Source organism: Centruroides vittatus, unplaced genomic scaffold (assembly GCF_030686945.1).
Source record: "Centruroides vittatus isolate TY-2023 unplaced genomic scaffold, ASM3068694v2 contig_620, whole genome shotgun sequence".
Classification (NCBI taxonomy): Eukaryota; Metazoa; Arthropoda; class Arachnida; order Scorpiones; family Buthidae; genus Centruroides; species Centruroides vittatus.
In genome coordinates, this window is record NW_027122381.1 from 285,762 (window position 1) to 302,940 (window position 17,179).

Below are 17,179 nucleotides of genomic sequence, written 5' to 3' on the forward strand. Positions count from 1 at the left end.
TTAAATCGCATTACTGTGTTCTCAACAGTAGCTGTTAGCATAACAGGAGGAATTTAACTTGCTTTCACAAAATGATAGATGCCATATTCTAAAATGTGTTATAAAGCATGATCAAACGATTAAAAACATTTTCAACCAATGTCTTCATGTCTTATTTCATTTAACAATATTGCATACACCAACATTCCCCACTGGTGAGTGAGTTTTTGAACTATTTTTGTTTTGCAAAAAATAAAATCCCATGACTTCCTGTAAACTATTACCAAGTTTGATTTCTGTCTAGTAGTTTTCCTTTTATGGCTATTTCAAAGTGGAACTTTAATTATAATGACTCTGTAGATCAACCTGTTTCACATTGTTCCCAAATATTTTCGTGTTGACCTCATTTGACCTGCGTGGGTGACCCAAACATACTCGTTTCTGCAGCGGAATGTTTTTTAAACGTCAGATGTTGCTACTTGTACGAAGTTCCGAAATTAGTGACTCATATCAAAAGAACTGTTATGTTATCTAGTTTTTGCATGGCAGGATATTACAATTCTAGGAAGAGTTATTTACAAGAAATCACAAAGGAAATTAGACCATTAGTTTGTCTGTTTCGACATCGCAACGACTGGTAGAAATAGTGCTCTGAATAAGTCAGAATTGATCGAATATTTATTTAATTTAGGTTCGGATGAGTCTGAATTTTCAGACAGCAACGATGAGTACATACAAAATGGAAATGTAAGTGATGATAGTGGCAATATTGATCATGAAATACCAACTACAAGTGAATACATGTGAAAACTGATCTCGAGTACTACCACGTCGGCTTAGTGAACTAGGCCGATCACGTGGTAGTACTCGAGGTAATGGTGCAAAATGTCCGTGATTTAGTAGTGACTACTGTTTCTCATTTCCCCGTCTTTTGCTTGTCCCAGGATTCCAGGATAAAAGTGAACTGTTTCCTGGGATAGAATTAATTATTTTTAAGATACACAAAATATATTAAAATCAAATGATATTTTTTATTTTTTAAAGTAATTTAATACGTTCTGCAACCTCCAAAATCATCATAATAATGCTGTGTAAGATATATATTAAAAATTACCTTAGAATTTGGTAGAAATTTTCACAAATAGAAAAAATTTTTTAAAGTTTGCTGGAAACTGCTTACAACGACGACGACAACAAAAAATGCTTTGAATTGAGTTGAAAATTTGAAAAAAATGAACTTAGATCAAACGTCTAACTTAAAAAGTAATTTTTGTTTTTAAATAAAACATAATACAAAATATTATTGTAAATTTTCATAATATTTTAAAAAGCAAAGATGGTCAATACTGCAATCACTCGATCTGGTTCTTATTTAACTAATGAAAAGCCTGCTTCCAAGAATGCCCTTTCTGATTCAATTCATGTGAGTGAAATTGTCTTTAATGCATTTAAGAGAAGACAGATGTTGTGTTTTTTCACTTGTAGCCTGGAAGATTTCTAGTTCATTTTTGAGAATGTAGTATGTCTTTTGCTCTCTAGTATTCTTGATTTGTCTACCTCGGCTGCTTTAATAGAAACATCAAACTTATAGCCCAATAATTCAGCAGTTTGTTTGTCTTTAATAATCAGGTTTATGAAGAAAAAACTTCATATTTGCTGACTTCATATTCATTTGTATCCTTGCCCAATTTGCACAACCTGACATTATGCAGTTTTTGAAGCTACTGGGCATGGTTAAAAATTAAGACAGCGTAAGCAACAATTATTTCGGATATTACAGGTTCTGACAAGTAAAGAATTTTCAGAGTCCTGCCACAAATAAGCTACGTATTGATTATTGACCATTTGTGACATGCCATAACGAGCAAAACTTTAAAAAACTAATAAGTAGGTTTAAAATTAATAAATACAAATGTATTCTGACAGTTTGAGTTAATTATACTTTCTATTTGCAAAATTTCCTCAACCTTAACACAAGATAAGAAAAAAGTAAATTTTTAAGAAATTTGTGGGATTTCCTGGGTAAAAAACCGGAATCCCGTTTGAGGAATCCTAGTAGTGAAGATGGTTGAATTTGTACAAACTTCAGAAGCCCTGAAGTAAACAGTTTCACAGGACCAGCAGGAATCCAAAGTAATTTACAGAGTGATGCTACATCATTCGACTGTTTTAGTATATTTTTCGATGATGAACTTGTGAACAAGATCATTGAAGAAATGACGGTATGGTGATAGTTTGATGAACTGTGATGATTTATGAAAAAATAGTTGTATAAAAAACTGGAAACTGACAATAAATCCAGAAATTAGAGAATTTATAGGACTTATAAGTATCATTAAGTCACAAGTATCATTAGAAAACCATGCCTAAGTATGTACTTTACAATTGAAGATGATTTTTTTTTTGTACACCATTTTTTTCGAGTGTGATGTTGAGCAACCACTTTTTGCTTTTATTGGCATGTTTGCATTTTACAAACAATAATCAAGCCTCAGGTGGTGATGATAAACTGTATAAATTACAGTGTTATCGATCATTTATGCCACAGGTTCAAATATGCTGACATCCCAGATGAAAATGTTTGTGCAGATGAAAGTCTTATGTTATGGAAAGGCAGACTGGGATTTAGACAATCTATACTGAGCAATCCTGCCCATTTTGGCATAAAAGGCTTAAAAATTTGCAAGTCACAAACAGAATATGTTTGGGACTTTATGGTTTACATGGGAGCTACGATGGAATATGGAAATTTTGAAGGTGGGCAAGGTCAGAAAGCTCTGTTTACCTTATTAGAACCATTGCTTGGTAAGGTTTTTTTAGACAGGTTTTTCACCTCACCGACCTTAGCTAAAACACTTCTGCAGAAACAAGCATATGTATGTGGAACCATGAACAATCAGATTGGAATGGCATGCAATTTTCCTGACCATAAATTGAAGGAAGGGGAATTTATAACCTGTCAGAAAGATGAATTGTCTGTTTTGTTGGAAAGATAAAAGGGATGTGACAATTCTAAGTATGATGAGTAACAACGAATTCTCTGATTCTGGTAAACATAACAGAAGAGGGGATGTAATAATGAAGCTGAATTCCATTTTAGATTATAATCGTAATATGGGTGGAATCGATCTGTGTGATGGAGTGATATACAATTATCCATGCATGAGAAAAACAGTGAAATGGTTTTAAAAAAGTGTTTTTTTATATGCTGGATATTGCACTATATAATGCTTGTGTTTTGTATTGCCAACATACGAAGAATCAGATATAATTTCTTGATTTTTGAATGTCTGTTATTAGAGAAGTGATGGAAAAGTTTCATACAAGCAGACATGTATCTCATTGCGGCTGACCATCGCATGAAAATCCGTTATGTTTATCCGAATGGCATTTTCCCAGTTTTATACTACCAACAGAAAAAAAAAACATCCAACTAGAGTACAAAAGCAAAAAAACAAACAAGCTTTTCGAATTTTTGAAATATATTTCATTGCAATTTATGTACATCATCTTTAACCTTGTAACCAGTATTATATAAGGCATAAACTTACAGAAAATTAAAATACCGAAAAAATAATACATGCAGAATTATGACCCCTGATCATCTTTTTCACATAAATGCATTGTTTAATGATGCATATTATCTTCCTAATAATAAGGTTTATATTAGGCTAGAAGACCATGCTGCCGATACTTTTGTAGATTCTCGGAAATTGATTGCGAGGCCTTTAAGAACAAAATAAAAAACAAACGGTTAAAACGACTGTAAAAATCGAATGCTTAAAATTGGGCTGCACGTTCACAAGGTGTAGTAGTAAGTTGTTTAATATTATTCAACTAATGCTATGTAAGCAACACAAAATCAATCTTTTAGCTTAGTACTTAAAATTTTATTTTTAAAAGCGAGATTCTTCTTTTCAAACTTATTTCTAATTCAAGTGAAAATACAAAGTAAGTTACATAGGTGGATCTGTTTGATAATGCAATTGAAGTCCAAAGACAGTTTGAAACTTCCAGTAGCACTTCAGGATAAATTTCCTTTGTTCATAGTTTAGTCTGGCTTCATCCATCATTTGAAATTGGTTAAACCTGAAAAGGAGAGAAAATTAAGTGACAGCTGTGTATGGGTGACAGGGTGTCCCCTCAAAAAATATGTACACATTTTATTTTATCAATCTTTCATCACCAATTACATTAGATCAAAATTTTTAATTAAACAACTCTTCAGTGAAATTATTGTAAAAGAACTATTCAATCTGTTTTTCTACTTATTATTATTAAAATTCATGTCGAGCATCTACCAGTTTGTTTTTCTAAACTGGCTATGGAATTATTTCCAAGATATCAAAACTTGTAGCTATTGATTTAAGCTATTAAATTTTACTCTGGTAATAATTTTTCTTTAGGGATGATAGGCTATGGTTTAGCCAAAGCAGCCGTTCACCAGCTGGTGGAAAGTCTGGCCTCGTCTAAAAGTGGTCTTCCTCCAAACTCGTACTCATTAGCAATACTTCCGATCACATTAGACACTCCTATGAACAGAAAATTTATGCCAGATGCCGATCATTCTAAATGGACTCCTCTTCCTTTTGTTGCAGAGTGAGTATACAAATATTTAAGGATTTATATCAATTAGTTAATTATTACCTGAAAATTTCAATAAATCCAAATACTAAGGAATATAACAGATTAATCAAAAATTGGGTTTATTGAGTTGTTTTTATTTAAGCTAGACAATATGCCAAATTTTTGGACCATGATTACTTTTTTCTAATCATTAACCTAGCCAAATTTGCCTAGAGGTAGAGGTAGGCAGTTAAGATGCCATCTTGTGATGATTATTATAAATTAATTTTATTTTAGAAGGTTCTGGAAGAAAAGATTTGGTCTAGAATGGGACTCAAACCCACAACTTTCACTTGTCATGTAGTTATGTTTCTAGTTATGCTACCCAGCTTCTGTCTAATTATCACCTGCAGAACTATTAATTTAGATGTAACTATACAGGTCACTCATGGTGCCAACTGAGAATGACTTTGTGTGTCCACAGCTTTACCTCCATGTCACTCAGCCAGCTATTGCTTTACCCTGGTCAGCATGATATATATATATATATATATATATATATATATATAGATTTATTGTGTTGTTGTTTACATACACCTACACACACACTAAAGGTAAAGCAATAGCTGGAGGAGTGATGTGGTTACTTAAAGTTGTGCCATGAGTGATCTGTATGGTTATATCTAAATTAGTAGTTCTGCAGGTAAAAATCAGATAGAAGCTGGGTAGCATAACTAGAAATTCAACTGCATGACAAGTGGAAGTTGCAGGTCTTAGTCCCACTCCAGGCTGATAATTTTAATTTAGAAGTATTTGGAAGAAAGGAAATTGCAAGATGGCATCTTAACTGCCTATCTCTAGACAAATTATTTTGAATGTAATTATTAACTTAACTTAATCATAGCCAAATAATTTGGCAGATTGTATAGAGATAGAAAGTAAATATCAGATAAATAATGTTGCTATTAAAATTATTTGAATTCTACTTTATTTTGCTAAATTGAAATTCCCCTTAATTAGATCAAACACAGATATTAGGCATACCTAATGGACTCTATCAATAGATACTAGATATCTGTAGATAGCCTAATAGCATAAGTTAGCCAGGTTTTATCATATTATGTTTGTTATCATATGGGCATAAGATAAAATATTGAATAGTTGTATTGAGGTCTGAAAGCTAATTGTCATTATAAACCTGAATAAAATTGATGTTAATTTACCCAACATTCCAACCCGACATACTTAATGCTAATTTTCTACCTCAAGAACTGAATGCCTCACAACAATATTTATGTTCTTGATGTTTTCAGTTTGTTATATTCCTTATCTTCTCTTTCAAATCCAATACACCATAAACTGAAAACTATCATTCACTTCACACCTTTCTATAATAATACATATACAGTAGAAGAAAAGAATACTGTTTTCATCTGAATCCCAACAAGTACAATGTAGATAATGTATTTCCTATTGTTTCAAATAGCAAACGTGACAACTGCACACACTCGAAGTTTATTGTATTTTTTAAGCTGAAGAGAAGTTTGAAAAAACTCAACACATATATGATGTTTTTGGGGACGTATGGTGCTAACCCTCTGAATCACATTTCTGAGGTAGTTGAGTTTGATTGTTTGAAGAAAAATTCTAAAATCATGATGATAATATTTTTGCTGTCATCTCATTGTTTTGGGATTTTTCATAGGATTTTTTCAAACATTCAAACTCTACCTCAGAAACATGATTCTGAGGGTTAGCACTGTACATCATGAAGGGCTTCATATTATTTTATTTATGTACTAAAAAGTACAAGTTTAATTGGAATGACTGAAAGTTTACATTTCATCATTATGCTAAATGATTAAACTTGTGAAAAAATAGAGCAAGGCCCACCACAGACAATATATCAATAATTTGGTAATGTGCTGGAATGATTTCTGGTATTCTGTGTGAGTTTTAGTTTTCTTTCAATAAAATTATTATATATTATTGTTAAAAATATTTAACTACAAAGTACAATATAATAACTTTATGTATACATGACTTATCTATGATACATATGTACTGTACAGTACATACATATATACCCTCAAGCTTATAATGCAAAAATAGTTCAGCAGACAAAAGGAGACTACAATCTTACAAACTATCCATTCAGCAACTTTCTCTACACCTTCCTGTCCAGACACACTTACTCACATCCTTTTTCTGACTCAACACCTATGTTCTTTCAGATACTCATCCAGTTGTGTTGTTCCAACCAAGATTTTCTAGGCCTTTTCCTACTTTGCATTTTCCATCTACCTTCCCATATATACTCTCTTGAACAGTTCTTTTCCTTCCATTCTCTCAATGTGGCCAAACCATCTTAGGACCAATTTCCTCATCTTTTGACCACATTCTCTTTCACCCAAACTCTTCCAGCATATGTTCATTTCTCACATAGTCTCTTCTTGCTATATCACACACTTCTGTGACTCTTCAGCCATACACAAGCACAGGAACCACAACACTCCCATAAACAAACATTTATGCATTGTGCAAACATTCCTTGGATGTCTTTTTCTCTTTTGCAAAGCTACTCATTTTACCTATGATAAAACCTTAAAAATTATAAAATAGCTTAAAACATTTCAACAGTACATTACAATCCAGATTATAAATGATCCTGAACATATACAGGCGACTTACATTTAAATGGATTAAATGGATTATGTAAATATGCAAAAAGACTAATTAGAAATCACCACTTTTTACCTACAAAAGAATTGTGAATTTGATAGAAAAACTAAATATAATATTTATTTACTTAGATGATATGTTCTAATAATTTCTGTTTATTGACTATTGAAAATAGCCCTTACAGGCTCAATGAGATGACATTTATACAATTAAATGTCCTTAAATGACAATAAATAGGTGACTATATATGACTATAATTTAGTCTTATTGGTCTTTTATGCTCTTTAAGTCATAGGTGAAACCAGCTGGCAATTGAAAATATCTTGCTAGTCCTGTACATGTCTACTTGAAAGTCTGTACTACACAAGATTTTTCTAATATATTTTCTATAAAATTAGTGTTTTGGCAATAACATTCTCTCTATATTACAAGTTTCCCTAAATTAAATGCTGCTAATTATTCTAAGTGTGATTGTCAATTAATTTTGAAAAAAAAAAAAAGCAAACAATACATGAAAACACTTTTCAAATACACCCACCCATAAAGGCATATTTTGCTCCTAACTCATTTAATGATAGAGCAGTACAGCAATATCTATGTAAGCTATTCAGATTTAATGACCAAAGTGTGGTCAAATGAAAATCTAATTGTTTTGCTAAAAACTGCAATATCCATTCTATTTCTGTACTCTTCCATGAAATGTTTAACAAATCAGATCCTTGTAAATACAAAGATCTATTGTTTAAAAATAAGTATTCCATATCCACATTATACTTTTGAATAATTTTATCCTGGTATACATTTATCTTTAATGATACTTTCAAGATCAACAAATCAGATATAAATTTTTATATAAGTTCAGTTTTATATAATAAAACTAAAACTGTTATTTAAAGAAAGAATAATAAGAATGTAATTTATTTTTAGGCTTTTGTTCAAATGGGCCACCGGAAAAGAACGTCCCACAAACGGAAGCCTGGTGCAGCTAGTGACTAACGATAGCAACACCGATTTGATAATCGCTTAAATAAAGTTCCAATATTTGTCAGATTGTGACGGGTATTGGCAACCTGAACTATAAGTAATCTCTGGTGACTAAGTTAATAATGTCGAACAAAATAAATTGTTTATATTCTCGAAGCAAGCATATCACAAATTTTTAACTTTTACAAAGGACGTATTTCTATCAATATGTCTGTAACAAAGACATTCGTTTGATATAAAGATCTGTTAAATTGGCACTGCATTTTAAAAAATTTCAAAGTATTAAACTGGACATTCGACCATTAAAAAAAGGATTTTCTCATCCCCGTAATCAGGTTGTCAATCCCCAAATAATAAAATTCCTAAGTGTATGTAACTTTGTTAAGTGATAATATTGTTGTTTAAAATTATATAGAATTATTTTTGAGTGCCAAAATGACATTTTTTACAAAAGCTTTTTTTTTTAAACTTGTATGTGAACTTGTATGTGTAACACAATATAAATTGTTGCATTCGTACATAAATGTACAATAATGTTGTATTGATTGGACCAAATGAAAAAAAAATGATAAAATCAAAATATGCATAATGTTACATTCCTATGTATAATTTGTTGAATAAATATATTTTGAAGCATAATTTTAATGTTTAAAGCTTTGGTATTCTTGTATTTATTCCTGCATCTCACAGTTTTGAAAACTAAGACACCATACATACCTTCTAACAACATCCTTATACTTCCATGAAATGCAAACATCCATTTTTAAATTGGCTTCCAATCTGCATTGTGGCATACACTACTGCTAAATGAACTTAACAAAATAGTATTTTTCATGCATAAAAGTTTATAAAAATTCAGAATTGTGAACTTTTATTTGAATATTTCATTTCACTTATCATAATCATGGTTGTTAGAAAGAAACTCGAAAAGGTTAAAGAAGTCAGTTTATTTATTCAGATTAAGTGTTTTGGACTTTTCACTTCCATCTTGTTGAACAATGTTGAACGTTTAGACAGAACTTTTCAAGATACAGAATGTTACGGCAATATATAATTCTAGTTTTACTCTGATGTATCAAGCTATCATTAACATAAAGTACAATATTCTCTGTATGACAGATTTAACTATGATATACTGGACGTCTTTTGTTATTTCTTATTTTAATTCATTAAAAAAATACTATAGTTTTTCCTTTCAATCTACAATGTATTGATGAAACTGAATTCAAAATTAAAAAATATGTAATAGTAAAATTAACGACAGCAAGATTGCTCAATAGTAAGAGCCTATAGACTGTAATTTCTGGAATTAATACTGTCTGATGTCAGTTTTTTGGATAATAGACCTTCTATTGTATTCCTATATAGCTTTTGAAAAGATGCAGTAACTATTAAAAAGTAATAATATACATCAAAAAATAAAAATTTATCAATAAATAAATTTAAAATTCTTTTGTTTTAAAAATTTAAGATTGGCAGTGATATATGGTGACACCACACCCACCATATACATCATTATAATGTATTTACATGTACTTTAACCAAATGTAGAAATGTTTATTGAGTTTTGGGCAGGAAGGACAGTTTGGGTAGGGCCACTCCCCTACATCATTATTAAAATGCATTGTACAAAGGCTGAAACTCTGAGGACATACCTTTCATTAGTAGACAAAATTTGAGGATATGATACAAAGCAACCTTGTTTTCTCTATGACCCACGATCAGAACAACTTTTCTGATCGTGGTTCGTAGGCTTCTCGCTCAATGTATTCGCACCACGTCATCTCTGGACTCCAGTTTGGTCAAATCACATTGTGCCACTGATATAAACCTATAGAATGTAAGGTATAAACTTTACATTCTGTTGTTCTACAGTTATTGCTTTCTAACTTCAATAGTGTATATAATAATAATAATAATAATTTTATTTCACTGTGTTTCAAAATACAAAAAATTTCTGAAATTCTCTTCGATAAGATACAGAACTATATTTAAGAGCGGGTACCTTAAGAATGCATATATAAAATTATTGGAATTCTATCAGAAATTCTGGTTATACCTGCATATAATTAACTGTTAATTGGAACAAGCATTTTACTATACAAAAATAATTGGTTTTCACTAACTGATTTTATAGATACCTATTCAATTTTCTCAGTATGTTCTGCCCCAGGAAGAATGCAAAAGCTTGTTTTGTCATTTGTCACAATTGGGTTGCCAGCATTCAGAGTAACAAATTCTGAAAGAAAAAAGGACAATTTGAAAAAAACACACAACTTCTCATCAATTAATCACTACATTTCTGAACAATTGTAAAAAAATAAGTGAAATTACAAACGGATGTCAACCCTACTCAATTCACATTCAGAAACTGAAAACCTAAAGCTAATAAAATACTGACCATATGATGATTTTATTGGTTAATGTTGATATAAATTAATATTATTTAATTCCAAAGGAGAAAGGATATGTCAGAAATGTTTTTAAAAAAATCGTGAATCTGCTGGAAAGTTCTTAAATATTTGCGGAGTGAATAGTTGAAGAAAAACACCTTAGCTTAACCCTGAGTCAGGCGCGCAAGGTTTTGTCACTTAGTTGGGCGCGAGGGATTAATTTTTTAGTTAGTTTCAAAAATCAATTTTGTAAAAATCGTAGTTTTTTTCCGTGGTTTTTATGTTTTGGATGTTTGTGGGAATGTGTTTTTGAAGTACTAATCAACAAAACTACTCAAAATATATCGTTTTTATTTATTTATAACGAAAACAAAAAAGTATGTAAAGTATTAGTATGAGGTAAAAAAGCAGATTATTCGCTGATAACATCGACAGTATACTTCTTTTACACTGTAATTGGTTAATTTCTTTGTCAGTTATTAGATCCACCAGTAAAAACAATTGTGGCTAAATTTCCCGCGAAATGCCACGTCCCCCCGCAGACTACCACTTCGAATTATGTAAAGAGTCGCTATAAAATCTCATTTTTTAATCGTTTTTTCACTTCTAATTTGCTAATGAAAAAATGTTTGACACTATTTAGACGAATAAACACGTTTCCAAAACCGTTTAGCAATAAATATTCCCGGGAAACTCCACCTTTCAAACTTTCAATGCTGTCTATGGGAGAGTTTTTTTGCTGTTAATTGGCTTTGAAAATCCTGTTTATACGACTTCTGTGCTCCAATTGGTCATTTCTATCATGACTGACCCGATATCAAGCAATGAGCGTTCTTTCAGAACCCTAACTCGGTTCCACCCCCTTGGTTAGTCGCTCTAATAAAACTTCCTCCGTTAGGCGCGGAGGTACAGTACATCTGTTCCCCTGAACTTCGGTGTGGCTTCTTGTAAAAATTTTTTTTCGTACAAATTTCAAACTTTTTCAATGCGATCATCAGTACTTTGAAGGAACGTACTGAGGACATTATTTTCAGCATGTAATAGATTAAAAAATACACGCAAAAATGGCTGGGATACACCTGCACCCCGTGCTCCTAACGCAGGATTTAAAAACATCTAACAATGTGTTGTGCAACTTTCATGGAAAAAAAATTGTCTAAGATTGTTTCTACGTCGTTCATGAGGAGTTGCTCGAGTAGTTCGTTGCTGTTACGGTTACGTGTTTGTAGATTTAGCGGAGTGAGGCCGCGACTCCACTAGCCGTAAAAGGGCCGTAAAACCCCTCACCGTAAAAGCTTTTAATCACGTGATCATGATATTTTACGACCTGCTCAGGCGTAAAATATCATGGTCACGTGATTAAAAGCTTTTACGGTGAGGGGTTTTACGGCCCTTTTACGGCTAGTGGAGTCGCGGCCTGACTTCAATGATTTCTCCTTTTTTTTTTAAACTCTTTCCGCCCTGTGGGCACTAAGAGGGCCTCTTTTAGTAGGCCCATTATGGGTTCGGCCAGGCCCACAATGGGGCGACCGGGTGGTGAGGGACGGGGCCCGACATATCTGAACGGACCACCCCCGAAAAATTCCTGGGGATTATTCGACCCGTTCGGATTCGATCCCGGGTCCCCCAGAGCGGTAGGCTGCCACCTTTACCGCTCGGCCATCCGGCCGTCCAATGATTTCTCCTGGAGGAGAGGGTCGTATCTGCCTCCAGTGTCTCTCTCTGTGTTATTAGTACGCGTTGTTAATCTTCTCTCTGGGAATTGGTCCTGTATCACACGGGTGTTGATAAGTTCACAGCAGAAAAACCTCTCCTCTCCAAAAACAAAGTCTTCGCTTCACGAAACAAGATGCTCATAAGTCCTCGTTGCCAGACATTAACCTTCTAAACTTGCGGTGCTCCCTACGGGGAAATCGCGAAAAAGTCCCTAGAACGGGTGGCGAATCTTTTTCAGTCCGCGTGGTGATGCTTCTCGTTGACAATGCACCCGGTTATCCTCCTGCCACCCTAATTAATTTCGATCCACGTGTGAAAGTTGTGTTTTTGACTCCAAACACAACCAGCTTGCTTCAACCGATGGACCAGAGATTCATCAAAACATTTAAGGCTTACTACACTAGGCTTTTTTGTTAAAGACTTTTGAAAACAATTCAATGTTTTAGATGCCCTAAGAATCATTGAAAAATCTTCAAAAAAAAAATAAAACACTAAATAGTGTCTGGAAGAAACTTTGTCCATTTTTTCAAAAATAATGCCAGAAACTAACCATGTCACTCATGTGAAAGAAGTTGTTAATCTTGCCAGGCAATTAGATTCGGAAGTCAACAGTGATGATGTCAACCAGCTGTTGGGTTCACATAGCAGCTGACAATTTATGAGCTCATAGAGATGCGTGAGCAAAACGTCACTGAAGTATTCGACACTTCAGACCCAGTTCCACCAGAAAAGCACATGACAATTGCAAGCTCGACAGAAGGTCTCAGCTCAATTTGTTAAATTTTATGAAGCCATTGACATTGAAATAACTTTTTTACATTTTTTTTAATATTTTGTATTAATTAATATGTATAAAGAACTGCAATTTTATTAAATATTTTTCTTCTAAACTAGTGTTTTTGTTAGTCCTTGGTTCCAATAAAACAAAGTTTACATGTACAGTACGAGGGCTGTTCGGAAAGTTCGCGGTCTTGCCTATATGCGGCGCTGCGATCAATTTAATTTTTGGCGGGAATAATTCAGTCATCTTTGCTAAAGATACGATACGAATTTCCGCTTGATTTGTCGTAAAGTTTTTTCACAACAGCTTATCAGATAGTCAGTGTGCACATGCTTTGTCAAAAATGGAAAAAATGGAGGCTCGTGCAGTCATAAAATACCTGACGAAAAAAAGGTTGACCCCATTTCAAATCAAAGCTGACATGGATGAAGTTTTGGGAGAGTCTGCTCCTTCGTACACCATTGTGGAAAAATGGACAGCCCTTTTTAAATCTGGCAGAGAGAGTGTGGAAGATGACTCTCGCAGCGGACGGCCGTCAACTGCTGTCACTGAAGAAAATATCGACAAAGTTCACGATTTGGTGTTAGCAGATCACCGTTTGAAAACGTGTGAGATAGCTGAGACAACAGGCATCTCTGTCAACCGAGTTTACCACATCCTAACCGAAAATTTGGGTATGACGAAGCAGTGGCGTAGCGTGGGTGTCAGCCGCCCGGGGCAGAGGAAAATTTCGCCGCTCTCTTATTTAGGTATCTCGACTCAAAAGACTAAAATATACAGTAATTCTAAAGAACTTTTCGGCAAAGAGCAATCATCATTATTGTGTATTGTACAGGTGTATTGTGTGTTGTATATTTATTGTGAAATTTTGCCGCCCCCTAAAAGTGCCGCCCGGGGCGGGCCGCCCCTGCCGCCCCCACTATGCTACGCCACTGTGACGAAGGTCTCAGCAAGGCGGGTGCCGCGTCTGCTGACCGCCGAGCAAAAACGTGTTCGCACTTTGATGTCAAAGGAGTGTTTGGTCTTCTATCAGAAAAACCCACAGGATTTCATGCGTCGGTTTGTGACTACTAATGAAACGTGGGTCTACTACTACACTCCTGAAACAAAAGAACAGTCGAAGCAATGGAAACATCACAGTTCGTCATCACCAAAGAAGGCAAAGACAGTTCCATCAGCGGGGGAAAGTGATGGCCTCGATTTTTTGGGATGCTAAAGGAATCATCATTATTGATTACCTAGAAAGAGGAAAGACCATCAATGCTGTCTATTTCTGTGAACTTTTGGAAAAACTGAAGAAAGAAATCGAAGAAAAGAGGCCACACTTGAAGAAGAAAAAGATTCTGTTCCACCACGATAATGCACCTGCACATTCCGCCAGAATCACTGAACAAAAGGTAAACGACCTTCGCTTCCAATTAGTTCCACATCCACCGTACTCACCTAATTTGGCCCCCAGTGACTTCCACCCTTTTCCAAACCTAAAAAAATTCTTGGCTGGAAAGAGATTCCACTCAAATGACGAAGTCATCTCTGAAGTGAACGAGTATTTTGCACACCTTGACAAATCGACCTATTGTGATGGCATAAAAAAGCTAGAACATCGCTGGAATAAGTGCATTGCTAATAAAGGAGACTACATTGAAAAATAAAAAAAAGTATTAACATTATTTTGTTTGTTGTTCTATTTGAGGCCGCGAACTTTCCGAACAACCCTCGTATTTATACAAAGTTGTACCCCGATTTACGCGAATTCGACTTAAGCGATTTTCGTCGGACCAACCTATCACGGGGTATTACTGTATTAAATAGTGCAATTTTCCAAGTGAGTTTTCATGATATAGTATTGATAGTGTCGAATTTCTAATACCAGTAAGTGGGGGAAAATACTATCTGTGTGAGGACCCAGACGAGGTCCGAAATCGCAAAAATGCAAAATTCTGTTGTAAAAAAATATCGATAAATTATATGAGAGAGAGAAAAAAAACTCTTGATCAAAACAACGTAATGAAAAATGTAAACAACGAGTCTCGGGACGACGTCAACGCGTGTTAAACGACCTGTTAATGTTCAGTCCAAAGGTAGAACTCTGACACACGCGCTCTTAAAGAGGTATAAGTTTGACACAAGACAAAGAAAAAAATTTGAACTTAGAAAAACAATTTCAGGAAAAGGGAAAAATTGAAGAGATAGAAAAATATCGCGTGATTGTTAAAATTCCAAAATGACATCAATTACAAACAACGGATTAAATTATGAGTGCAGGTGTTGTGGTTCTATCAACAATCTTGGAGCATAGTCGACAAAGGGTGTCAAATAGACACCTCGAATCGGACCTTTCCCGCGACCCGACATGGTCTCGTTTTGCGCTCGAAAACAAAGGGGAGACCAATCGGGAAACGAGGAAGGGGACGAGGGACCAATCCGAAAGGTGGATAGTACACTAGAAAAACGTATAAAAACTGGGACTTCAAGGTCAAAAGGGGGTTTCCGGAAGGACGGACACGTCTCTTCTGGATTAAGACAGTGTGTAGTGTCGTCACTCGGAACTTTAAGTGTGTCACCGCCAGTCACCATCGTCCAACGGCCCTTCTCGTCCGCCCGGGACTGGATAGATCGACCAACCGAACTCGTGCACGTTACTGAAGATCGCTGAGATTTGGAACAATCAAACCGATGTAAGCATGAATTCGTCCAAATAAACGGTTTTCCGCATGTAAACACTTGTCATCATTTGCCTCCTGCGGAATCGCCCACATACACGGGTTCCCTTAAGCTCATCCTGACGCGGGATATTTAAGCCCAGTCTACACCAGTCCAAATCTTACACTGGTGTCAGTGACGCGGGATTAATTGTATCCCCCTTTAAAGTCGGCGAATCTTACATCTGTATCACTATGGACATCAGAGATTTCCAGAGCCGAAAGATACAGACACGCCGACTGTCGTGAGTCCTGAATTATCGAAAATGTTAATTGAACGATATTGGGATTAAATCGTTTATCCAATTAAGCGGAATATCAAAGGCCAGATTTGGAGCCCTAATTTGCGGGCCTTAATTTATAACATAAGATGCTGGCTTCTCCAGCAAGTAATAAACACGAGGCCCCTAATTGTAGCTTTTTTTTTTTTTTTTTTTTTAACTCTTTCCGCCCTGTGGGCACTAAGAGGGCCTCTTTTAGTAGGCCCATTATGGGTTCGGCCAGGCCCACAATGGGGCGACCGGGTGGTGAGGGACGGGGCCCGACATATCCGAACGGACCACCCCCCGAAAAATTCCTGGGGATTATTCGACCCGTTCGGATTCGATCCCGGGTCCCTCAGAGCGGTAGGCTGTCACCTTTACCGCTCGGCCATCCGGCCGTCCCCTAATTGTAGCTAGTGTATATTATGTGTAAATCCAGCTCTATCCTACTAAAACAAAATGCTTTATAAAACAGGATACAGGCCTCTATTTAGGTGCTATTCACGCGAATAAAATCTGGAAAACGCCACGTGGTGAGGTGTAATGGCTTTATTCACTGCAGGCTATTCTATAAGCATACAGACAATACAGATATATGTCACTCACATGATTTTTTTTTATTATCTTTACTAATACAAATGTTAAAATTATCTAAATACAATTTGATCAACATTCATATCAACAACTTCACCAACATGTACAGAAATATTTCACAATATTATATTTATTTATACATTAATATATGTTTATGTATATGTATATATGTGTATATAATATTTATTTATATATAATAATAATATTTAATTATCTTCATATAATTTTATGTATGTATATGTGTGTATATATATATATATATATATATATAACAATAACCATATCACAACAACATCTTTAATTAATGATATTCAGTGAACAACTACGCTAAGTTATACAACTCGCGACTATATTAAAGCAATGCAAACCAAACATTTTGGCCAAGTTATATAAAACATTAACTTTGATCTATATAATGTATACATATGCTTTTTTTTCTTCTGTTTGTATGTATGTCTGTATGTACTTTTCACAAAACCTCTATATTAATCTGTATAATCATATACAAAAGTTGTTTTC

General features: G+C 34.5%; 1 protein-coding gene across 1 annotated transcript in view; it reads left to right on the forward strand.

Annotated features, from left to right (window-relative positions):
- Positions 1–8,850, forward strand: part of Dhpr (dihydropteridine reductase) — a 54,636-nt gene extending 45,786 nt beyond the window's left edge. Inside the window, exons 4-5 of the mRNA XM_067275351.1 lie at positions 4,386–4,578; positions 8,155–8,850. Coding sequence (XP_067131452.1) covers positions 4,386–4,578; positions 8,155–8,254 — 293 coding nt within the window. The 3' untranslated portion in view covers positions 8,255–8,850. The remainder of the gene's footprint in view (positions 1–4,385; positions 4,579–8,154) is intronic.
- The last annotated feature ends 8,329 nt before the right edge of the window (positions 8,851–17,179 follow it).